Source organism: Globicephala melas, chromosome 11, assembly GCF_963455315.2.
Source record: "Globicephala melas chromosome 11, mGloMel1.2, whole genome shotgun sequence".
In the NCBI taxonomy this organism is placed as follows: domain Eukaryota; kingdom Metazoa; phylum Chordata; class Mammalia; order Artiodactyla; family Delphinidae; genus Globicephala; species Globicephala melas.
Genome location: NC_083324.2, coordinates 63,028,473 through 63,052,540, shown reverse-complemented (window position 1 = coordinate 63,052,540; position 24,068 = coordinate 63,028,473). Strand labels below are relative to the sequence as shown.

Here is a 24,068-nt window from a genome sequence, read left to right as displayed (position 1 = left end):
TCCCACATGGACACAGACACAGACAGAAAGAAACCCAGCCTATCCCCGGGGAAGGACATGAAGGATGTGAGAGAAATGAGAACACTTTAAGAAATCCCCTCCCCTCAGCCCACCACCTAAGGGGTTGTGAGGACTGGGGACACCTAGAAATATCTCAACCCAGAAAGGGACCATGGGAGAAAAAAAAAAAAGAACAGGTGGGCCTTGGACACTTCTAGGTGGGACTTCTATGTGACACCTCCCCCGCCAAAACCACAGCTTCAGTATAAGGGGAAAAAGGTGGGAGTAAAGAACCAGAAGTACAGGGGCTTCCCTGGTGGTGCAGTGGTTAAGAATCCGCCTGCCAATGCAGGGGACACGGGTTCAAGCCCTGGTCCGGGAAGATCCCACATGCTGCGGAGCAACTAAGCCTGTGTGCCACAACTACTGAGCCTGCACTCTAGAGCCCGTGAGCCACAACTACTGAGTCCATGTGCCACAACTACTGAGCCTGCGCTCTAGAGCCTGTGCTCCGCAACAAGAGAAGCCACCGCAATGAGAAGCTGGCACACCGCAATGAAGAGCAGCCCCCACTCTCCGCAACTAGAGAAAGCCCGCGCACTGCAACGGGGATCCAATGCAGCCAAAAATAAATAAATAAAATAAATAATTTTAAAAAGAAAGAAGCAGAAGTTCAAAGATGCTGGTCTGGGCCTTGGCACACAGGTAGTGCCTAAAAAGCACTTAATAAATCCAAAAATGAACGAGCTAAGAGGACAAGTTTTAGCAGAATCATGGGAAAGAGTGAGGGAAAATCATAAAAAATAGAAGAAGGATTTTGGGCAGAAGAGTGACAACGGAGATAAGGGACTGAAAATGGGGACTGGGGAAGAACAGATAGGGCGAGAAGGAGAAAAGGAGGAGGGAAAGGTGTGTGCAGAAAGACAGGATGGGAGAAGATGAGGAGAGGCCACTGGAGAGCTGGATGTGGGAACAGAGGTGGGGGACGGGGTGGGGGGTGGGGTGGGGGACGAACTTGGGAAAATCAGTGCAGAGGTGAAAGGCACTGAGGGGAGTGGAGGCCGGGACCACAGGGAAGGCAGAAGGTGAAAGGCACTGAGGGGAGTGGAGGCCAGGACCACAGGGAAGGCAGAAGGTGAAAGGAACTGAGGGGAGTGGAGGCCGGGACCACAGGACAGTTTGCTCGGAGCCGGCTAGGGGATGAAGAGTAGAGAGCAGTAGGGAAGCGGGAGGGGGAGCTCGGGTGTGGGAGCCTCCATGGAGCTATTTATAGCAGCCCCGTCATCTTGGGCTCTGTTGCCGTCAGCACAACGCTCCCCCGGCCCCCCGCCCCCGCGGCCAGGAATACCAGGCCCTCACACCCCCCCTCCCCAAATCCAGCTCCGGTGACATGGGAAGGGGGAGGGGAAGGTGTGACTCACCTATCCCAACCTCCCCTACCTGCCCCATCCCGGGGGCGGCCAGACACGGGGGGAAAGGAAGGACAGGGTTCTCCCTGGGGCGGGTGGGGGGGTGGACTGGGTGAGGGGGAAACCCAAAGAGGGACCCCAAAGAGCAGACCACAGGAGCAAACAAGATTTCCTTCAAGCCCAGCCTCGGAGACAGTGCCCTCTGGACTTCTCTGCGGGCTTCTTCCTCAGGCTTCAGTCCATGGATTAACCCTCCAACCTCCCCTCCCCAGTCTGTTGACCTGCATACCCGTGCCACCTCCCCTTCTCTGTCACGCTCTACGCTGCACCTTCTCTCCTCCATAATACCTGCCAGCCCCACCCCACCCTACCACCCTTTCCTCATACCCTCTACCTGGATCACACTCTCCCCTCCTACCAACCAGCCCACCGCCCCTTCCCTGGATTCCTTAAATGTTCCTCCCAGGCTCCGTCACTCCTTCTCCGTCCTTCTGTACAGCTCCTTCCATCCTGGGCTGGAGCCCATCCTTCTGACGGTCAGAAGAGTCCATCCCTCCTTGGCTTCACCTTCACCCCCTTTCCTGCCCCGCTGCTCACCCTCTCTGGGCACCCTGCACCAAGCCCCTCTCCTGCTGCTCCTCTGTTCTGACCCCTGTCCCACCACACCTCTCAATCAATCTGAAGCCGTCAAGCTCTACACTCTGAGAACCCCCACCCCTCCAGCCTCACTCTGGAGGCCCCTACACTGCATCCAACTCATCCCACCACGCTCTAGCCCACCGCTCCAAGCCCTGTACCGGTCATGGTCAGCACTTCGGAAGCGAGGCAGGATCTGGCGAAAGCTGCTGGTCCGGTCAAGTTTGGGTTGTGACTTCGTACGTTTGATGGAGCTTTTTAGCCTCCGGCTCAGAAAGCCTTGCTGGGTGGGGGGGAAATGGGGATAGGTGTGTTTTGGGTTCTACCTCCTCACCGCTCAGCTTGTAAAGAGTCCCTGGATGAAGGTGGGATGGGGGGAAAAGGGAAATCTCTAGAGGCTAGGAAAGGGGGATAGGAGCCCTGCTACCAGTTTGTCTTCCTGTGCTCTCATGGATGCGAGTGTACACACACACACACACACACACACACACACACACACACACACACACACACACACACACACACACACACACACACACACACACACACACACACACACACACACACACACACACACACACACACACACGCCTGGAGAAGGTGGGAGGGCTGGTCTGAGAAGCAGGGGGGCAGAGCCAAGAAGGGGGAAACCAAAGAGGTGGGGGCACACACACACATACTCTCTCTCTCCCCTCCTTCCTCCTTTCTCATAATCCTCAGGCTCCCGCTGGGGCTGGAGGGGAGGGGACCCAGCTGAGCCACATCTGGCAGGCGCCTTCACTCACCGAGGGCCGAAAGGGTGCAGCGGGGGCGGCCTCCATGCTGTACTGCTTCCCCCCTGGGACGCTCTTCCTCCTCGAGCGACCCAAGTGGTATTCTGGAGGGGAGAAGAGGGCCGGAACAGAAGTTGGGGAGGGGGTTGCCGTTAGCCCAGGTTTCCACCCCTGGCCCCAGCACACTCGCCCACCTCCCTCTGCCCCTTAGCTCCAGCCTCACCTACCCCCCGGAAAGCAGCAGGAAGAGCAGCGGCGGCTGAGAAGCTGGCGGCGGGAAGGAGGGGGCAAGGAACCCGAGCCGGAGCCCCCGGAGGGGGACGGGGTGGGAGGCCTTAGGCCCATGACTGGGGCTGGGCCTGGCAGTCAGCAAAGGGGCATGGCTGAGAGGGTCAGTAAAACTCCAGGAATAAAGGACACCGAAGATCCACAGAACCTAGGTCCTTGGTGCCCACCCCCCCAGGAAGGGGCGAGCTGGTGGGGAAAGTCGGGTTAAAGGTCATTGACCAGAGGCAGGCCTTCCTCCTCCCTCAGCTGGGTACAACTTCCACCTGGCCCCTACTCCTGAAACCCCTCTCTGTCTGGAGGGCCAGAGCTACCTCCCATGACCCCCTCCCTGGACTGGAGGGGTAAGTCTTGGAAGGGACCTGTGAGGAGTGGAAGCGGAAAAAGCCTGGGGACAGAAAATTCAAGGAAGGGGTGGGGGGGAGGGGAGAAGGGGCTGGTTCCACGTGCACTGCAGTGGCAGGGACTCAGAAGTGAAGGGGGAAAGGGGAAAAGAGAAGAATGCAGGGGAACGGGCAGGGAGTGGGGAAGATGGGCAATGGGGACTCGGGGTACTCCCAAGTGAGGGCAGGGAGAGGAGGAGGAGGGGAGATGAATGCCGATGAAGCTCAGACTGCTCAGAGTCAAGAAGGGTGGCAGCTGGGAGGAGGGAAGCTGAGGCTCTGCTGCCAGGGAATTTAGAGGGGCCAAGTGGCTAGAGGAGAATGAAAGTGGGGGGATGCTAAGCTCGGGCTCCAGCTCCAGAATGGCTGCCCAGGCCTGGGCTCCCCCCTCAGCCCCACAGTCACCACTGCAGCCAATGGGGGGGCAGGTGCTGCATCAGGGGCGGGGCTACCATCTCCATGGCAACAAGAAGCTACATGCTGGGGGGGGGTGGACCGGAAGAGCTGCCTGTTAACCCTCTAGTTTCCAAAACAAGGGCGGGCCACAGCTACACGTTCACTGTCGGCTTCCTGAATTGCAAATCGCCTGCAAATTGCCCTAGAATAAGTCTCCAGCTTCCCTAGGCCTTTAAAACCTGGGTGTTAGGAGATGTGCACACAAAAATGTGGCTCCCATGACACAGGAACCCTTGTTAGTCCCTCAGGAACACATGTGTAAAGCACAAAAACATACACCGAGCTGTGGGGGGTACGTGCACATAAGACCCATGATACAAAAAATAAAAAAGGGATCTAGGTGCTTATGAGACATACAGGCAACTGTGAGAATGGGGGGGGGTGCCACGGGTCCACATTCTGAGACCCTGGGGCCCAGATACCCCACAGGATACATGCTTAGACATATGTGAGCACTGCAACAGGGGAGTACATACTTGGACCCAGACACTCACATGAGAGCTGCTAGTGTGGATGTGGGGCCCGAGTCCCTCGGGCAGTCATGTGGGCAGCACGTTACAGAAGGGGACATTTAACCCAGAGACACACACAGGGCCCCCACACAGGGGGAGCCACTTTAACCTCTAAAACACATGTTTGAGTATACCATGATCCTGACCACATCAAGGTATCCCTGTATCCCCAAAGCACAAACATCCTTCATTCACATGAGAAGTACAACCACAACCACTGTCTCAGGACAACCCCTTCTTCTCCCCCAGCCTTTCCCTGACTCCAACACATGAATCCGTGGTTGCTACCAGAATACAGACAGACCAAGGAGCAAACGTGTTAATTACCCTTCTGTAACACACTCAACAATGCATCTAAGGGTTCAGAATATCTCCTTCCTAGTCTTTGCCTTTCTCAGGTCTAGCTGCCTGTCTCATGCCATGGAATGTAGCTCAGCCACTATTTCCATTGGCAAGCTCCTGTAATAAAGGCAGAAAGTCTAACTTCAAATCCACTAAAATTACATTTCGGAACTAAAGAATTAACAGAAGGAGAATGGATTTGCTAATTGGTTTGCTTGGTTCTTGAAGTAATATAACGTTATACGTACAACCAAGCACTAAGATCCAAGAACTCCCATATAAGTCAGAGGTACACGGAGGCCACATACACATACACTTACAAAGACCCTCACTGCCACAGTGAAAAAAAAAGCAGAAACACAGAGGGAAAAGGGGCGGAGTGACAGAATCACAGGACATCCTGTTATTAGTGCTGCATGCAGTGACATGTGCAGAAAACAGGCACACGCCCATGTCCACACACAGAGCAAACCTGATAAGCATACACCACGATCCTGGGTCTCCATGTCCCATCCCTGCACGATGTATACACGCATGCACACGCATAACAGCCACCTACACAGACCCGTAACACAGGCATTGTGCACACACCCACACATGTACACATCCTGTATACACACACAATTGGACTCACATACACACACACACACACACACACACACACACACACACAGCGAGGGCTTAGACTCCCGCCTCTCCAATCTCTCTAATCTTGCCATCACCCACAGAATCTCCCCTTGCCCTCCAATCCCCCAAATCCCTAACCTTCCCTTTGGCCTTTCTTCCCTGTCACACCCAGCTGGCAGCTCTCAAGGGGAGCCACAAAGGGAGGCTGCCAAAGCAGGTGGAGGAACAGAGTTGGACAGAGAGCAGAGAAATGAGGGGCAAACTCTGTGCTGGAAACAGGAACCTCTAACAGCAGTTCCTGCCATGCCAGGCCTCACTGTGAGCCAGCCTCTATGATGGCCTCCCCTGATCCAACCCAGCCTGATCCTACACGGCCTACACAAATCCCAACCCCATCTTGCCCTTTCTCCTCTGAGATCACTTTACCGAAGGCCTGACTCTCTGTGCCCCACAAGCTGCCTCCCCAGCTTCCAGGCCCCTTCTCCGCTGTCTCCAACCAGTTCCCCATCTTAAAACCTCTTCTCTCTCTTCTAAATCTGGCTCCACTATCTCCCACCTTCCCAGCTATTCTCCAGCTATTCTCTCTCCTGAGCTCTCTCTCCTCTGCAAGCCTCTCTCATTCCTCCTCTCCCCCAACTCCCCACTTTTCCTCTTTACCCCGCTCTTTCCCTTTTCAGCTTTTCTGTCCCCACTCCCTAACCAAGCAGGGGCTCACACCTGCTAGCCCAAAGGTGTTTCATACATAATAGGATTCCAAGGAACACGCTCACACACTTACTCTCTCCCCCCACTTGCACACCACCCACATCCAGACACGCCCTGGACACCCATGCTGGGATTGACACAGATACCCAGGCCAATGATGGAACACACATGCAAAGACACACACTTGCCACCAGGGACACAGAAAATCCTTCTCATGCAGCCACACATCCCCACACACAGGAGGCTGATAGGAGGTGAGCCCCAGCAAGGAACATGCATTCTCAGGGTCAGAGGTGACAGGTACCAGTAAGGCCAAAAGCTGCCCCACAAGCCAGTGGTCAGCCCAGCAGCCCCCTAGGCAGGAAGCCGGCAGAGGCAAGATACGACAGGACAGACTTGAAAACCGCTGGCTGCACATGTGTGCACGAGGAACTGGGCCCCCGTGTGCACATGGCACCGACACACAGGGGACACGAGCTTGGACAGCGACACACACGCGGACACCCGGGCTGCCACCTCCACCAAGGGTCTCCAAGACCACCCCACACCGGCCGCCCCCGCGCGCTCGAGACCCTGCCCCCACGAGGCCTGTCCCCGACCCCCCGACCTCCGCTGTCCCCCTCCAGTTACCATAACTCCCCCCACTCGGAAGATGCAGCGAGAACATGCGGAGGGAGCAGCTGCTGCCGCCGCCGCCGCCGCCGCCGCGGCCTCCCCACCCCCCTCCCGGCGCCCACGCACACACGCGCCCCCGCCCCCAAGAGCGCGGCGCCCCCCCACGCGCGCGCTCCTCGTCCGCCCGGCCCCGCCCTTACCTCGCACCGCCCCCAGGAGGGGTCGGGGGGGATGTCCCCAGTGGGGGAGGGGCCCCGCCCCTGCGCGGGGGAGGGGCGGGGTGCAGCGGTAGAGGGGGCGGCGCGGCCCGGCTCGCGCCGCCCGGCGCGGTGGGGGCGGCGGCGGGGCCCGGGACGGCCGGGACAGCCGAGCGGTGACGGCCGCGGGAACGGCTCCCTCCGCCGCCGCTCCCGCCGCTGCCGCCGTTGCCCGGGCCCCGCCGCCGTTGCTAGGCGACCGCTGCTGCCGTGGCCGCCTCTGTCACGAGCCCCGTCGCCCGGAGACAGCGCAATAGAGACACGGGAGGGGGACGAGGGGACCCCCAAAACCAACCGGGCCTCCCACCATCCTCCTGAGCAGGACCCCCCATCAAAACCTCGGAGGGAACGAGGGGCTGCGGCTCCACCCAGCAGAGGAGGAGCCCTGGATGCCAATGCCCCTCAAAGGTCCGGCGACCTCTCCTGGGCTCGAGAGTCCACAGCCTTTGCACAGACCTTCTCAGACCCAGGTCCCCAGGGCCCCAAAGACTCCTATGTTCCCTGCAGCACATCCTCCATGCCCTTTACACATTCCACGTCCACCTGAGAACCCCAAACGTTCACCAGCTATCAACTCTTTCGCTAAACCCTCCCCCTAAATATATATACCCCTGGACCCCCTCCCGACCCCTATTGAACCTCCAACACAAACACCTCCACATACCGTCCTCCAACTCCAAACACACATGGGTGCCCTCCCCCTAAACACACAGGAGACCCACACCAGAGACCCCAGACCCTGAGGACTGAGGGTAAGGAGAAAGAAGGCGAATATGTGGGCTGAGACGCCAACCACCGGATATACGATAAACATGCTCCACAAGCATGTGACCATTCTGGCCTCGACACACAGGTATGCACACATGTACACAAACCTTTTCCAGACATGGACATGACTGACTCCCTCTCTCTCTGTCTCTCTCACACACACAGATGTGACAGACATCACACACATTCTCTGTACACACCACCACCACCACCTGGCTTTGCCTCACAGAGATGTGCTACCCACACACCCCCATGGTCAGAAGTTTCCATGACAATGACACACACCCCTGGCCACCCATCCACCCAGGGTCCCAGAGCTGGCCCCCAAGGGCAGTAAGGCCTGGGCCTATGAGAAGAGGGCTGAAGGGAGCCAAGGGATGGAGACAGGCCACTGGCTCTCTCCAAGGAAGAGAAACTGGAAGCCTGGATCCCTGAGGGGAGGGGTAGCTGGTGGAAGAAAGGGGTCACAAGGGGTTGAGGGGATGAAGGACCTGGACCCTTGGTCCTGGAAGGGGAACAGAGTGGTAGGGGGCAGTAACAAGGGGGTTTCCGGGGGGCTGAGGGCGTCTCTCTGCACCTTGGCTGCAGATCTCTGTTCTCTGCCTTCATCTCCCCTCACTGTTCCCATGGAAACCTTTTAAGCGAACTTCTCAGGAAGACAAAAATCTTTTTTTAAATGACTAAAGAGGGGGGTGGAGGGGGGGCAGAAAGAGGGAGGGAGGGGAAGAGACAGATGGAGAGAGGGAGAGTTGGAGAGACAGACTGAGCACATAGCTCCACAGACAGGCAGAAAGGAGATGAGATGGGGGTCTGATGGAGATCCACCGGGAGCAGAGGGGAGAGGCAGAGGAATCAAAAGGGATAGAGAAAATAAAGAAATCGGGGAGGAAAGAGAAAGAAGGTGATAGAATTGCAGAAAACAGAAACAGCTGATAAGAAGAGGGGAAAAGGGTAAAGAAAATAGGGAGGGTCCACAGGCCATAAGGTCTGGAAGAAGAATCAGGAGCGTGGGGGTGGGGCTGAGGTCTGGGGGCAGGGCAGGAACTAGGTCATTCTTTCCAAGATCCCAGACCTGGGGCTGGGAGGGGCACGGGCAACTACACTCGGACAGGAAGCTAAAGATCTAAGGAGACTATTTTTGCAAGCACCGGGGAAAGAGTCAAACTTCGCTGCTGGAGAGGAAAAAGGGAGCGAAACAGCAAGGACCGCTGGGGCCTCTCACCCACAGCCTCCGTCCCGCTCAGATCCCAGAGGAGGGCGCCTGCTCCGCCCAGGTTCCCACTCGCAGAATTCGAGACTTTGTCTCCGCCTCCTCCCGGCCCCTGACAGCTCCTCGGTTCCCGGACTCCCCCTCCCATGCAACCCTGTCCACCTTCAGCCCTCTCCCCGCGACTGTCCGGGGCACGAGAGCCTGCTCGAGCCTGCTCGGCCGCCGTACCATGCTCGCCGTGGGGCCGCCCCTCCACCGGCACGGAGACTGTGCGTCTCAGCAGTTTGTTGCGACTGGACTCGCTCCTCCGGTCCCGGATCAGAAGGGGGTGTATCTAGGGGATGCGGGGGGGGGGTGTCAGACCTCGCTGGCCCAGGCCGTCCCTCCTCTTTCCCTCCCCCACCAAGGAAGGATGAGCCTGCCTTTCCACCAGGCCTGACCACCTTCTGCCCCCGCCCCTCTATACTCTTTTAAGTGTCTCGGGGTGAGTGGATTTCTCGATTTCTTGTTCCCTTCTCCCTCCGAGTCTGTCTCCCTCATTCCCTTCCGTCCCACCCTCCTCTTTTCTTCCACCATTTCTTTTGAAACACCCTCCAGGGAATTCCCACAACCCCTCTGGCCTTCGCTGCTCCCTGAATCCACTTTCCCCTTGACCTTCAGTTCCTCCATTCTCCCTGTTTTCCTCCCAACCTCCCACCTCCCTCACCCCCTTCCCTCCCTCCGTGGCTGTCACGGGGGTAGCAGAAGCTGCATTTATAATCAGGATCAACAGCTTGTCTCCCTCCCACGGCCAGGCTTGCGGCCAGAATGGGACCCAACCTCCCCACCCCCCAGAGGGCTTGGTCACCTCCCCCCACCCTTCATCTCCTTCCATCGCCCCTCTCACTTCCCTTTAGCCATCACCTCTCCCTAAGCCTCATCCCCAACTCGCCCTTGCCACCTCCTTCCTAACCTCCACCCCTCCAAGAACCACCCACCCCACTAGTCCCCAGCCTGGGCTCCCCAACTCAGCCAATTCCAGCTCCCTGTGGTCCTACACTCTGTCATTTCCCACTCCCTCCCTCCGCACCCTTCCTATTTCAGTCTCTGGCCACTGGTGCCCTGGACCTGTCTGTCCCCAGCTCTGTCATTCCTTCATCCCCCCACCCACTGTCCTCCCTCTTCATCCTCACACAGTCTCCAGTTTCCCCAATTCATCCTACAGACCTCAAACCCTTGGTCAAGACCGGTGACCACTAATGAATCACTCAAATGCCCCCCAGTGCCTAAAACTTGACTCCCCAAACCACCTCTCCCTTGAGTCACCGTGTCTTCCCCTGGACACTTGGACTTGACTCTGTGCCTTGGAAGCTCTCTACCCAGCCATCTCTCCACACTCACTTGCCCCCCAGATCCCTTGAAACCCTGGTTAACCTCAAGTCCAGTTCTAACCCTGCCTCGCTACACCCTCCCTGACAGCTTTCGAGGCGCATCTCTCACCACCCCTCTGGTCTTGCAGGCTGCCCTATCACTCTCTAAAGCTGATCCCCAAATCACCCCCACTCCCAATCACGCCTCTGGGCGTCCACCCTTCATATTCACATCTTGTTTCCTCTGATGGATCCTCCACTGCTGACCCAGCTCCAAAGTCAGAACCCACACTCTAATCACCCTGCATCGCCGCCACTTCCCACAAGGATGCTCTGTTCATTTCACGTCTTTCACTCTGGCTAGTCCCTGCCCCTATCCCACTCTTACTCCTTTAGACAACTTCCCATACTCCCAGTTCCCCTCACCCCCAGGCATCTCTTCCCTTATATTCCTTCCCCATGTCCCTGGCGAAAGCCCTCCCAGTGTCTCTCTAAACCCTGATCTCAGCCTTCTCCATCTTCACTGCCAACCACACCCAGACCTACTGACCTCTGTCATCTCTCCTGGTACCCTGCAGCCCCTTCCCAGTTTCCCCACTCAGAGACCCCACTCTCTGAGTCCTGTACTCTGCCCCACGCCAGGGAAAGGACAGGGAGTGGTCAGTGATGGGGCTTACTGAGTGGGGGGAGAGGAGAGGGTCCTGACGATTGCTTTGGAGACAATCCCTCCAAAGTGATCCCCATGTCTTTACCCCTCCTCCAAGCCCCTTAGTTTCCCTTCCCTAGCCTAACCTATCCCACAATATGAGCAGGGCGAAAACAGGAGGCACCCACAAATCTTTAGAACCGTATCTCCTCCCCATCACTGTACATGGCCCTCAAAGACCCCCTGGCCAAGGGGAGAGAACACCTGCCCCTTCTGACATCCCAACCCCAATCTCAGTGGCCACCCTCCTCCCACCACTTGCCAGTGTTTCTCTCTTTGCCTTCTTTGTGTCTCGCGTCCCTTCGCTAATGAGGATTCTCCCCAGCCTTCTCTCCACATTTTCCCACACTACCCAGAGGTCTTTTCCCAGCCTTCCCACCCTGCTCACCTCGTCCTCATCCAGCATGAGAAGCTGGTTCCCCGAGATGATGCAGAACCGAGGGTTCCAACCAGGACGATCATATGGGGAATGAACGTATTGGGTTCGGTGCATAGGGGGTCCCCGTACATCTAGGGGGCAGAGACACACAGAAATGGTAAGGGACGCTCTATGTATCTGGGAGACAGAGGTGTCTAAAATGGCAAGAAGAGAGTCCATAAAAGGGCAGAAGGGGAACCCACCCGCCTTGAGGAGATCACAGATGGGGGTGAGGCCCCCAGTAACTTTACAGGAACAGAAGATAAGCTGCTCTATCTGGGGAAAAGAGGTGAGGGGAATCACATCACAGGGGACTCTGGAGACTTGGCAGAAGAAATACAGAGGAGTGGTTCAGAGAGGGGAATTATATCATGACAGAGAAGGTACAAGTTGAGGCAGAGAAAGGTGAAGGAGCTCTCCAACCACTTCAGAAAAATAAAAAGGTGGAGGGTGCAGCAAAACTGGCAGAAGAAAAACACAGGGAGATTGGTGGCAAGTGTCTGGGAAGAGGGAGGTCATCCAGATAGCTGCAGAAGACAAGGATTTGGACGTGGCACCACCCATCTGCAAGAGAGTAAGAGGAAGACTACAGAGCTGTGGGAAAGAAGGATGGGGATGCAGGGACATTTGGGTCATGAGACTCTAAGAGCTAAACATCTGGAAAAGAGAGGGAGTGAGGGAACTTACCTGTTCCCAGAGTCAGAGTCATGAGAGGGCCTCCCCTCCTGCCGCTCCTCTTTCCTCCACTCCCTCCTCCCCTAGCCCAACCCTGCTCGTCCTTTGGGGAAAGATCTGGTTCTGCTAGTGGTGGCGGGGAGAATGGGTCTTTGTAGGCATCTGGCTGTGGAGGGGATGGGGAGTGAGGAGGTAGGAAATATGCTGTTTGAATGAATACTGAAATGATGTCTTCCCCTACTCCATGCCCGGAGGTCGGAGGTCGAAGATTCAATACTGCCCCCTACACCACCCCCTCCCCGTCCTATCGCGTCTACACAGACAGGATGGGAGCCAACTCTACAAGTCAGGAACCTCCCCAAGGCTTGGTGAGGAGCTTGAGGAAGAAAGAGGGGAGGGAAGAATGGAAGATCCAGGCATGTGACATAAAGCGGGTCTCCCAAGACTAAAGCTGGGGTTGGGGACAAAACTTCTAAAAGAGAAGAACAGTAGACTAAGGGTCACCCCTGCTCAGAGACCCACCCCCACCCAGGGTCCTTCTTCCCCAATTTTGCTGTTCTTCTTCCCATGCCCCCATCCTTGCAAACTGCTTCCCCTTTAAACCCCAATGCCACACACCATCACAGGGACGTAGGAGACAGGCCCTATAGAAGACAGAAATCAAATTGGTGACATCAAAGTGATAGAAAATAGGCTTAAGGAATCAGAGTCAGAGTTTAGAGGAAGAAAAATCCTGTTACCTTTACAGGATAATTAATCATGGGTATATTGCAGGAAAAGAACTGTTCTTTGAACTTCATTCCAACTGAAAGCTCTGAATAGGAGTTTTGAAAAATCTAACCCCTTTCTGTCTATAAACATGTTTCAAATTTACCCAATCTGCAGGTCAGAGTCAGAGATGAACCCCCAGAATACAGGTATCTAGAAACCCCAATACTTTGAAACCCTCACTATCTCAATGCCACCTCAGAGATTCTAACCAATACCCTCTAGATACAGAGATTACCAAAACCCAGGCTCTGGGACTGCAGACACTGCAGGAAACATGTCCACTGCAATCAGACCCTGAGGACCCCCAGAGGAGACATCTGTTGATACATATCATCATCATGGGAGGGACTGGTTCAGGCTGCAGCCACAGGGAGGCAGGTAAGACTTCAGGGGACACCTTCCGGGAGCGGGGAAGGACATGGGGAACTTAGCTTAGGAGCAACTCTGGAAATATACACACACAAATATTGTCTGGACTTAAGTAAGGATGATTCTGGGAAGCAGATGCAAGAGACAGAGAAACACAGTTGAGAAAGGGGAAAGATTTACTAGGATGAGCAATTCCACAGGGCTCAGATGGGGATCTCTTGTAGGTCCTGTTCCAACCACCAAAACCTGTGTCTTTGCTCCCCAAATCTCCAACACCCCAGGAAGTAGAGGGGCCAAGAAAAGAGGAATGGGTGATAAGAGCTGGGGAAAGTGAGTAGGCACAGACTAGTGGTGATAAGATGGGGAATGGGGTGGGGAAGAGAGGATGGGGTGGAGAAGAAATAACAAGGATGGATCTAAGAGAAAAGGAGACAGGAATGATGGTAAATCTTTAGGGACAAGGGAATATACCAGAAGGGCTCAAATGGACATGGGGCAGAGAAAATGAGGTGGACCTCATAGGTACTAGGACAAGGGGGTCAAGAAGGAGGGGGCAAAGAGGTGGTAGAGATATAAGGGAGCTACCAGATAGAAGTGAGGAAGAGAATGGACACCAGAGAAGGGACTGATATAGGGGAAGGACAAAAGGGGGACTCATATAAGGAACGGACACCATATGGGGGGAAAGATATAGGTGATGGACACCAGAGGAGGGAGGGGGAATGGAAATAAGGATTGGAGGTGGGGGAGGGGGATAAAAGTGGTGAAGTGAAGGAAGTGGATAAGACCCCAGGGATTACATTTCAATGGTCAAGGGCCTTGATGAGGGTCAGAGTGTGGGGCAGGGTCCTAACCCGCCCCCTACTCCCATCACTCAGTCTTACTTGTATTGCCCCCTCCACCCCCCCAACAAACACACACTGAATTTGGCCCTCCCCCTGCCCTGGTCTCTCCTCCCCCAACCCATTCCCCATTCTCTTTCTCCTCTCTTCCCTCCATCTGGACCCTCCATTCCTCTTCCCCCCTCCCCCCACTGCCTCCCTCTCTCTCCATCTGGCCCCTTCTTCTCTCCCTCCATCTCCTGTCTTTTTCTACCCCCTACCATACTCTGAGCCCCCCACCATATTCTTCCCCCCATCTTCTTGGCTTCTCTTTTCACCCCTATGTTTTCATTTTCTTCATTTTCCCCTCCTAGCCCCTCTCCTAAAACTCTGTCCTTCTATTTCCTTGATATTTTCCTCATCTCTCAGCTCCCACCTCCAAATTATTTCTGCAGCTCTTCCCCCAACCCTGTCCTTCTATCTTCCCACCCTTTCTGGCGATCTCTTTCCCCTTCATCATTTTCCCCTCAGCCCCCCCCTTCAAGGCCTGTTTCTTGGCTCCTCCGGCCCCTATCTACCCCTATTCTCTGACCTCCAATCCCTCCTTCCCCATTGCTCCCATCCCCGCCTTCCCGGTCCTCCTCTCCCCTTCTATTTCAGCTGCTCCCCTCCCTGGCCCCAGCTCTGCCCAGCCCCCCCGCCCCTCCCCCCTTCTCCCCCCCCCAACTGGCCCTCCCCCTCCCCTCACCACCGTACCTCTGAAGGGGGCATAGGACATCGCGGGGATGCTCCCCCGATGGATGGAGGCGCGAGACCTGCTCATCAGGCCTGGGGGGGAGGGGGCGGGGGGGCCGGGGGAGAAAGAGAGGAGAGAAAGAGGGGGAGAGAGAGGGGGAGAAGGAGGAGGAGGTGGAGGAGGAGGAGGAGAGAGGAGCGGAGAGGAGCGGAGAGGAGCAGAGAGGAGGAGAGAGGAGGAGGAGGAGGAGAATAGGAGCCAACGGCAGCAGCGGCAGCAGGGAGAGGGAGAGAGAGAGAGAGAGAGGGGGGCGGGGGAGCGAGCGCGAGAGGAAAGAGCAGGAGGAGGAGGAGGAGGAGAGAGTCTCTGCAGCCCCCACCCCTACTCAGTGAGAACCAGAGAGGGAGAGACCCCTGACTCAAAAACACACCAGAGACGGAGCAGTTCTAAAGATGCAGACCCCAGACCCTGTGATGGGGAGACCCCAGACCCACAGAGAAAGATACCTTGCCACCCGGGGTGGTGGGAGGGCGGGGGATAATCTGAGGCACAAACCCAAAGTCTAGAGGAAAAGAGACCCAAGTCTCAGAAAAAAAGACCCCAGACCCCCCCACCCCCCACTCTGAGAGATGGCTCAAAGGTCAAAACCTGAGCATCCTGTCTCAAAAAGGTTCTCCATAGCCACAGATATCTTAGACTCAAGACTCAGACGTGATCTCAGGGACTGAGACCTAAGAACTAGACTCAAAGAAATAGATGAGACCCAGATTCAGAAAGAACCCAGACCTAGAATTAGGTCTTTGAGAACTCAGACCCAGAGAGAGATATGAGACCCCAGACTTAGATGTCAGAAAAAAGAAACTGCAGACTCGGAGACTGACAACTCGAGAGACAGATACTCCAGACCCTGGGGGCAGTGGGGGCGGGGCCAGGAGACACTCAGCTAGCCCAGAGATGCAGAACTCAAGAGACCCCAGACTCATAAAGAAGAGTTTCTAAGATCTCTGAGAAAGGGTGATCGCGGACCCAGAAACCCCCTAAACAAAAAACAATGAAACTCAGTCCTGAGAAAGATGCCAATGCAAATACTGAAAGACCCCACAGAGATCTCAGAGATAAACTCCAAACCCAAAGACAGAGATCTCAGGGAGACCCCAGCCCCAGAGAGGCAGGTATGAAAGAACTCAGCCTGGGAAATGCCCAGTCATACCCACAGAGCAGACCAGAGACCCCAGACCTAGGAGGAAGGGGGAATACTGGGTAGGGGGTGACGCAAGAGCGTTTTTCTCCCTGCCTCCTCCCACCTATTTCTCCTCTCATTGGCCCCTGTCTCCATTTTTGGGTCACAGGATGTGCTTGGGCCCCAGAGAGTTTATGTAGGACAGGTCCTGGCTCCTAGGGGGATGGGTTAAGGGAAGGAGACCCAAGAGTGAGAGGTAGACCTGTCCCGGAGAGTGAAACAGCAAGGGGATAAGGGACAAAAGGACCATCACTACTTCCTGGTGTCCTCTCCATATCCCCAACCTGCAGCCCTTCCCCCACACCCCATACCGATTCATCAGTCTGTCTCCAGCTTTGGGGTTTCAGTTAAGAGTGCTGAGCGCCCTCAGCCCCATTTTAATCATCTTCTATCCCATTTACAGGGTCTCACTCTGTCCTCTTTTTAAAATGCATCTTTCCTCACCTAGGCATGGTCTTGCCATGCCGTGTCTGCCTAATCACTCCCCCCTACCCAGGGACAGCTGGTTCCTCAGGTTATACTTGTGCATCCCCAATTCAGGCATCTGTCACTCCTAACCAAAATGGCAGGGGGCGTTCTCTCCACCCCCTGAGGTTCAATCTCCTAAGACCCTCCCACTCCTTAAGGCCTCGGGAACAGTGTAGGGGCTGTTACTAAGCACATTCTGGGGTTTAAGGATGACTCCCCACTCCACAACCTGACGCATCGACTCTGCGGGGTCTCCAAACCCCCTTTCCTTGCGCCAGGTCTCTCATCACGTGGCCTGCGAGGCTGTCCCGCGATTGGTCTCTTCGCGTAGCTCATTGAGGTACCGCCGCCTGAGGGGACCGGCCCCCTCACGTGACAGTGGAACGCCGCTGCGGCTCTCCTCAGCCTGCAATAGGCCGTTTCCGGTTTACACGGAAACGGGTGTCCCATTTCCGTGCACGGCTGCAGACCCGGCTGTTGATTGGTTGGATCCCTCTTCGCCCCTCCCTCACTGGGAGGCGGGACAAACTGGGCCACGTGAGGGCAAGGATTGGCTGGCTCTGGGGGTTAGGGTGGTCCGGCTTCTACTGTCACGTGGTCAGCGCTGTTTTCTTATCACGTGGCTGCTGCCCAGGTAAGAAGAGGCCGCTCTTCCTAGCTTTGGGGCCCTTCCTCGGCGTAACGTGTGGCCTTTGATCAACTCTCCTCTACCAGCAGAGGCTGCATGAGGGGGGGGCGGGCTCCCGCATTCCTGCTCGGCGGAGGGGTGAGTGACCGGCCCCGCCTCTTCCGGTCCTCGAAGCTTCGACCACCACCCGCATCCCAAATCCCAGAGGTTGGCCAGGGAGGAGGTAGTGAAAACCGAGTCTTTGTCTTAATTTTCCAAGTTTCTCTCTCAGCTTCAGGGACCTCTTCCTTTGGGGTGCAGAAGAGGGAAGGCAGAGCCTGAGTGTCTATCCAAGCAAAGGGTTCCCGGGGTGCAATTTCCTGGGGTATTTATGGGGAGACACAGAATTCACTTCCTGCTCTCAGGCCGCTCTGTTCCTGTCGCTTCTTTGGATGCCGGCCCTGCTGCCTGTAGTCTCTCGCCTTCTGTTGCTACCCCGAGCCCTGCTGTCCATGGCTTCAGGAAGCCCCCCGTCCCAGCCCTCGCCGGCCTCGGGCTCCGCCTACGCTGCCGGCTCGGTCTCTGCAGCCTTTGTCACCTGCCCCAACGAGAAGGTCGCCAAGGAGATCGCCAGGTGGGGACCTCAGTGTGGAGCGAGGAAGGATGCTTAGGAAGGGAGAGTTGGAGGTGGGGGAGAAGAGTGCCCTCCCGCTGCTTCCTGCCTGTCTCTGGGCTGCCAGTGCAAAAATCCGGGTCACGGGGTTTCTAAATGGGGCTGTCTTTTCACCTTCAGGGCTGTGGTGGAGAAGCACCTGGCAGCCTGCGTCAACCTCATTCCTCAGATTACATCCATGTGAGTCATAGAAGTTGGGGGGTTAACCTACCTCTCGGGTCTGACTGGCAGTCTTTTTTCCTTGGGGGAAATCTTTGCTGCCACAACGCTCTCTTCCTGACCTTTTCAGCTATGAGTGGAAAGGAAAGATTGAGGAGGACAGTGAAGTGCTGATGGTGAGAAACGTTCCCTCACCCAACAAAAACTTAATTCCCTGACCACTTACTTTGATCCCTGTCCCTCGTCTGAGATCCTGAAATCAATTTCACCTTTTGATTCAACTGTCTTCCCCCCCTTAGATGATTAAAACCCAAAGTTCCTTGGTTCCAGCTTTGACAGATTTTGTTCGGTGAGAACTTTATGGGTAGAGGTGAGGGTGTGTCCTGTGGGGTGAGACTTGCTGGGCAGTCTAAGGGGGTGGGCTCCTTCGGGTAAATCTCTGAGTGATCCCCCATCTTTTTCCCAGTTCTGTGCACCCTTACGAAGTGGCCGAGGTGATTGCATTGCCTGTGGAACAGGGGAACTCCCCGTACCTGCATTGGGTGCGCCAGGTTACAGGGTCAGTTCCCGAGTCCGGCACAGCCCCACCGTGATGAGCCTTTGTTTTTGCCACGTTCCCTTCATATACTTCAATGCCCCCTGCCTTCCAGGTGATGACTGGACCCTTAATAAAGCTTTAGTTCTGTCATTTTCCTTTTTCCTTGTCAAAAAGTGAATTTGGTTGGGAAGATCAGAAGTGCTTCTAGTCCCTTTGTTCTCATCTTTCAGAATGACTCAGAGCTGCTAAGTTTATTTATCTTTATTTCAACGATACAGAGCCCAGGATCCTTTATCATCCTCCCCTCCTCAGTCTCCGTCCCCAGGGGTTAAATAATTTTTAAAAATATTTAAAAAGCTGTAACAAAATAACATCAAAGGAAATGGGAAGAGGAATGGGGGAAGGGTCAGGAATCATGAAGGGAGTAGAGAAGAGAGAGCCTCTTCCCCAACCCCCCACCTGGATTCCAGCCTGGGCAGTAGGGCGAAGTACCCCCTACCGCCGCAGGTACATCCCAGCTGTAGGTGAGGTCAGAGGTCAGGGTATGAAAGTGCCGGTGTATGTGAATGGGGAAGTAAGTGGGCAGAGGCAGGCTGTTCAGAAGATGCCCCCTCCTCCCCACTCAACCAGGTACTGCACAGAGCCATCAGGCCGTACTCTCCGAGCAAGGACCCGGACGGGGTCCCCTCGGGACAGGTAGCCGACCCCACCTCGGACTCCTCCCCCAGTTCCAGGAGACAAACTACGGCACAGGGGAGAAGGGGGTGCTGAGCGTCTAGGAAGACCTGGGGAGGGGGCTGGGACTGAGGAAGATGAGGCAGTCATCGAGTGGGGGGCACTTTTAGGGAGGTCTGTGGGGAAACCAATGTGAAGTTCCAGGGGTGACCTAGGGAGAGAAGGCAATTGTCAGTCCAGATGGAGATTAAGGACTGACCAGAAATGGACGCCATGTGTGGATTAGAGAAACAAAAAAAAAAACGGTTAGAGACCAAGGAACTTAAGAGCACAGAGGTGAAGAGGACAGAGGTATCACAGGTAAAGGAGTAGAATCTCACCTGTCTGGGGGTTCACCATCCCCAGAGGTCCCTGCGGTGCTGGCAGAGGGGTGGAAGGAAGCGAACATCCGGATGGGACTGCTGGGGTTGGGGGAGGGGGAAAGTCAGGACCCGAAGCAGGGGAACAGGACCCTCTCCCCTGAGAAGGGCAGAGCTCAAACACTACCCTCAAGGAACCCCTGTCCCCAGAATACTGGGAAGCAGACATTGGCTCTAAGTGTCTCTAGGAAAAGAAGTGGGCAGCCAAGGGAGAGAGGGGAAAGAATTCTGGGTGAGAAAGTCCAGAAGATGTAGACAACTGGAAGAGAGGTTCCAAGGGAGTACACCTGGCTGGAGGCAGGAGGTGCACTGACCTGGGCAGGCAGCGGGCATCTGTGGGCCGGAAGTTGTAGCCGCTGCTGCCCTGGTAACTCTGGTTAGGGCTGGAGGGTGGTGGAGACACTGAGGCCTAGAAGGAGCAAAGGACTGAGAGATAATCCTTGATTTCTTCCCACACCACCATTTGCCCCACGGGGTGCCCCTGCCCTTGTACCTGCAGTGCCCTCTGCAGACGAGCCCGCTCCCTCTGCTCCTGGGGCTCGGGCTGGTTGCGCACTGCTGAGGGTGGCCCCAGCTCCTCCATTTTCCCCTTCTGCCTCCTCCTCAGGGGCTCTGGCTCCGGCCTCCGGCGCTTCCCCAGGGGACGTGAGACCCCTCCCCCAGGGCCCTGCCCTGAAGGGAAGCTGTAAGAGGCCTCCTTATCCCCCCAGCCCCCTCCCGGACACCCCAAGACCTCCCCGACTCCATACATACACCCTGAGAACTTCCCCATCCCCCCTGGACCAGTGACCTGGTGGGGGCTCCATCTCCAGTAGGGGCCTCCACAGGGGGAGGGATCCGAGCATGGAGACCAAACAAGCATTTTCTCTTCTTAATCTCCCTCCCTGAAATGAAACTGGGGTAAGGGGAGAAATAATATAAGGTCAGTGCCGTAGAAAAGGGACCCTCCTATGCCATTACTCAGTCCTTTAGAGAAGTGATCTTCCAGGTGGGCTGCAGCCCCTCCCCTCCCAGGCTGCCATACCATATCTCCATCCCTTTCTGAGCCTCCCTCCAACTCACCGATCCTTGTGGCTATTAAGAGCAGAGAGGAGCCTGGAAGAACGTTCTCCCTTGGGGGTGTCTGAGAGCTGGGGGAGGGGAAGGAAAATGGGGTCAGGGGAGCAGTGATTCCCTCCCTCCCCCTTTTCTCCACATCTCCTTGGTCCACCCTGACCCCCAGAGCTGCACTACCCCTTACCTCCCCAAGGAGCAAACTGTCCCAATTCTCAGAGGTGAAGGGGAGGATCTCACGGTCAAAATCAAAGTATTTTTTCTTACAGCAAACGCTGAGGTGGTAGAGGACAAGATGAGCCACGTCCACCCTGGAGAAACATTAACTTGTCAAGGTGGTAGAAGGGTTACAAAACCCAGGGGGTGTCCCAAGGCGGGGGGCTGGGGCCTGTAAGGTGAAAAACTGGGGGTGTTGAGGGAGGAGTTACGCTGAGGTCGTGCCCCATCCAGCTCACCAGCGAAGCTGTAGCCTCCGGACCTTCTCAGGGCCCCCCCGACACACACAGCATTCAAACTCATAGAACCTGGACATGGGCAAGAGGGAGAAAAATACTTTTTACAGGAAAACTACACCATGCTGTGGCGGGGGGGGGGGGGACTCCCAAGCAAGGACCGGGCCAACAGGTAAGCAAAGCTGCAGAGGTTGGGAAGAGACCAGGTCTGGGATGGGAGGGTGGGGGATGGAGGTGATGGAGCAGAGCTCTTGGAGAGCCCAGCCAGGCTCACCTGTCCCCGTAGAGGAGGGGCTTGCTCAGACACTGGGTGCAGGCCTCATGGAACCACTGTAGGCAGCTCCTGCACTGCAGCATCTTCAGGTTCCACCTGAGGGGAAACACAGGACCAGTGACCCCCAAATACCCCTCCTTAACTGCCCCAAACCCAGCTCACCACCTTCTCCCACACCTTCAACACTCCAGCCAGCCACCCTGTTCTTTCTCCCTCGTTCCTTGCATCCACCACCGCCCCCCACAACTTATTCCCTAACCCCCGCCCCTCACTACTCACTCCCCAGGGCCACCACAGTAACAGTAGCTCTGCTGCCGGTTGCTCAGATGCCCGGCGTCCCAGTCCAACCCCTTTAGTCCGTACGGCAGGGACAGCTTCATGCCCAGCATGGCCCGGGCATAGGGGCCCTTCTTCAGCGCACCTCCCCTCTGCAGGTGGAACAGGCAAGTGGCCTCAGGGGTGGGGGAAGAAAGGACTCGGGAGAGGCTGGGGGTGGGAGGCTCCCACAGGAAGGTGCCTTTACCTTGGTAGCGATGGCAAAGACACACTGGCGGCAGACCCAGGATGTGCCCTCTCCCTCTCCGGGGGCTGGGGCCCTTGGAACGTGGCAGTCCTGATGATAAGCTGAATAACGATAATATTGATAGACCACTCATTGTGTTGCATACCTGTCTGCACTAGATGTTGGGACAGGAGGAGTCTTACCCATCTCACTTCATTCTTGACCATGGTCCTGCTGGGGTGGGCGTGTTACCTTTATTTTAATAGCAGGTGAGGCAGCTGTGGCTCTTAAAAGTTTAGGGACTTGCCCAAGGTCACATGGGTAGAAAAGGGTGTATTTGAACTACTTTCTGCCTGCAGAGCTCACATGTCCCATCCCATGTTTGCCGCTCCCTGTGCTGGAAGGGAGTGAGGTTACAGGGTTGAGGAGATGGGCCAGAGCAGTGACTTGGGGACTCAGGCCAGGACAGGTGGTATAAGGACCAGTGCTAGAGGGAAGGGTGAGAGGCAGCCTGGAAGGCCCAGGGCAAGCTGGACCATTCAGGTGTCCCGCTCTCTCACCGTGGCGACACTTCTCACAGCTGACCAGCCGGTTCCCAGGGACCACAGTCTCAGAGCGACATACACAGCAGAGGAGTTCCTCCCCAGGGAGGGCAGCTGTGAAGAATACAGTGTCAGAAGGCCTGTCCTTAAGCCCCTTCTGCCCCCCACACCAGGTTTCTGTTTTCCACGGGATGCACACCCTCAGGCCTCTCACCAGGGCTGATGTCTTTCCATAGAACCAGAAACTGGGAATCATCCTCAAACTGGACCAGACACACCTCCCGAGCACTGTCCACCTGGAATGGGTGGGCACAGAAGATCAAATGGAAGTCAGAACTAGATAAGGGAAATGAGAAAAGGTAACAAGTCAGAGATCAAAGGTCTTACCTTTTTGATGGTCCCCAAGTATAGCAGCCCATCTGTCCATCTGGCCAGCACATCTTGACCCTCCCAAAGTCGAGGCCTGGAGCCTGAGGTGGGAGCAGGGGAAGCTGGGTCCCAAAGTGGGGGGGCACCAGAGCGGCTCAGCCGGGGGGGCTGTGCCATTGCATCCTGGGGGGGCCTAGCTAGAAGTGGGATGGGAGGAGAAAGTTATGAATATTGAGGAACTGGTCCCCATTTTCTTTGCCTATTTTTCTGTCAAGAACTCAAGCAGGTGTGCCCCCAGTCTCCATTTCCCTGAGACACCTGGATGGGAAACCACTGGGCCCCCCTCCCGAGCTTCTTGACTCCAACTCTCCCAACACAGTCACCACTGGCTCTCTTCTCCCTACCCCCCCCACCAACCTAGTTCTCTAGTTTCCCAGCTTCCAGAGCTCCCCTGGGATGTTATATGCTGGCCTTGAGATTTTAGCAGAAACGATGGTTGCAGAGGCAAAGGTTACCACTCAATTTCTACTACCACCTTCTATTGCTGTTTAGAGGGATCATAATTGGGGTACTGTTTCCCAGAGATGTGTTTTAGGAGCTTTTTCTGGAGACGTTTTCCAGAGTGGAAACGGTTGCCTCCCGGGCCCGCGTGTCTCATTCAGAACAATCATCTTGATGCCAGGTTATGTCAGGTTACCCTTAAATTCGGGGCTCCCGCCCCCGGGTTAGATAACTTCCCTGAGTGCCCCGGGAGGGGGGCGTGTCCCAGTCTCGGTCTCTACTCCCCATGACGGCGAGTCCGAGAGGGGACTTGAGTCGGCCCGACCCGACCCGATGCCCGGGCGACGCGGCTCTCCCGCCCGCGCCCTGCGCGCCGACCCCCGGCTCCCTGCCCCCCCACGGGCGCCTCCCGCCGCCTCCTTACCAGTGACAGCTGGGGCCGCCGGGAGCCGGGCAGAGGCAGACGTGGGAGACCGAGGCGAACCCCCCGCGCGGGGAGGGCACGTCTGGGCGTCGGGGGGCGTGCAGGCAGAGACCGGGGGGTCCCCAGGCCCAGCCCCTCCGTCCCGGCGGCTCTGGGGCGTATGACGCAGCAGCCAAAGCAGCGGCAGCGGCAGGAGGAGGAGGCGGCGGGGGGAAGGAGGGGAGGGGAGGGGAGGAGAGGGGAGGAAAGGGAAGGGAAGGGGAGGGGAGGGACAAACCGGCTCGGGGGGAGGATGGTGGGAGGGGAGGACTGGGGGGAAGGAGGAGCCGGGGGTAGGGGGGCGGGCCCC

General features: G+C 56.4%; 3 protein-coding genes across 25 annotated transcripts in view; 1 reads left to right on the top strand and 2 right to left on the bottom strand.

Annotated features, from left to right (window-relative positions):
• SYNGAP1 (synaptic Ras GTPase activating protein 1) overlaps window positions 1-14,922 on the bottom strand; it is a 31,634-nt gene extending 16,712 nt beyond the window's left edge. For 10 of the 14 annotated variants that reach the window (XR_009565667.1, XR_004042552.2, XM_030871060.2 and 7 more), the window contains exons 1-5: window positions 14,844-14,922; window positions 11,422-11,543; window positions 9,207-9,312; window positions 2,831-2,922; window positions 2,207-2,328 (exon numbers count right to left, since the gene is read on the bottom strand). Coding sequence is in view for 12 of the 14 variants with exons in the window: in XM_030871060.2 (XP_030726920.1) it covers window positions 2,207-2,328; window positions 2,831-2,922; window positions 9,207-9,312; window positions 11,422-11,543; window positions 14,844-14,910 (509 nt within the window). In the remaining 2 variants the exon portion in view is untranslated. Of the gene's footprint in view, window positions 1-2,206; window positions 2,329-2,830; window positions 2,923-3,045; window positions 3,901-6,758; window positions 6,832-6,943; window positions 7,066-9,206; window positions 9,313-11,421; window positions 11,544-14,843 lie in introns of those variants that run through there. The other 4 variants (XM_060307154.1, XM_060307157.1, XM_060307155.1 and 1 more) reach the window with 4 other exon arrangements.
• Window positions 14,923-17,067: 2,145 nt separating this feature from the next.
• On the top strand, window positions 17,068-18,658 carry CUTA (cutA divalent cation tolerance homolog). 3 transcript variants are annotated; one of them, XM_030871075.2, is made up of 6 exons: window positions 17,068-17,165; window positions 17,564-17,772; window positions 17,932-17,991; window positions 18,101-18,146; window positions 18,270-18,319; window positions 18,437-18,658. In XM_030871075.2, the coding sequence occupies exons 2-6, from the start codon at window positions 17,591-17,593 to the stop codon at window positions 18,561-18,563; spliced, it is 465 nt and encodes a 154-aa protein (XP_030726935.1). In that variant the 5' UTR covers window positions 17,068-17,165; window positions 17,564-17,590; the 3' UTR covers window positions 18,564-18,658. The 3 variants fall into 3 exon arrangements, with proteins under 3 accessions (XP_030726935.1, XP_060163798.1, XP_030726933.1); XM_060307815.1 differs by having other exon boundaries at window positions 17,157-17,297; XM_030871073.2 differs by lacking the exon at window positions 17,068-17,165 and adding an exon at window positions 17,244-17,382.
• A 96-nt stretch (window positions 18,659-18,754) lies between these two features.
• PHF1 (PHD finger protein 1) lies at window positions 18,755-24,026 on the bottom strand. Of its 8 annotated transcripts, none has more exons than XM_030871069.3 (15): window positions 23,720-24,022; window positions 22,813-22,991; window positions 22,640-22,721; window positions 22,444-22,539; window positions 21,905-22,005; window positions 21,661-21,809; window positions 21,382-21,477; window positions 21,111-21,179; window positions 20,843-20,966; window positions 20,665-20,732; window positions 20,393-20,497; window positions 20,096-20,285; window positions 19,917-20,011; window positions 19,564-19,641; window positions 18,755-19,394 (listed from the first exon to the last, which is right to left on the bottom strand). In XM_030871069.3, exons 2-15 carry the CDS (start codon window positions 22,969-22,971, stop codon window positions 19,106-19,108), a joined length of 1,701 nt encoding a protein of 566 aa, XP_030726929.1. In that variant the 5' UTR covers window positions 22,972-22,991; window positions 23,720-24,022; the 3' UTR covers window positions 18,755-19,105. The 8 variants fall into 8 exon arrangements, 5 of the variants coding, with proteins under 5 accessions (XP_030726929.1, XP_030726927.1, XP_069902785.1 ...); XM_030871067.3 differs by having other exon boundaries at window positions 19,564-19,644; window positions 23,720-24,021; XM_070046684.1 differs by lacking the exon at window positions 19,564-19,641.
• Between the last annotated feature and the right edge of the window lie 42 nt (window positions 24,027-24,068).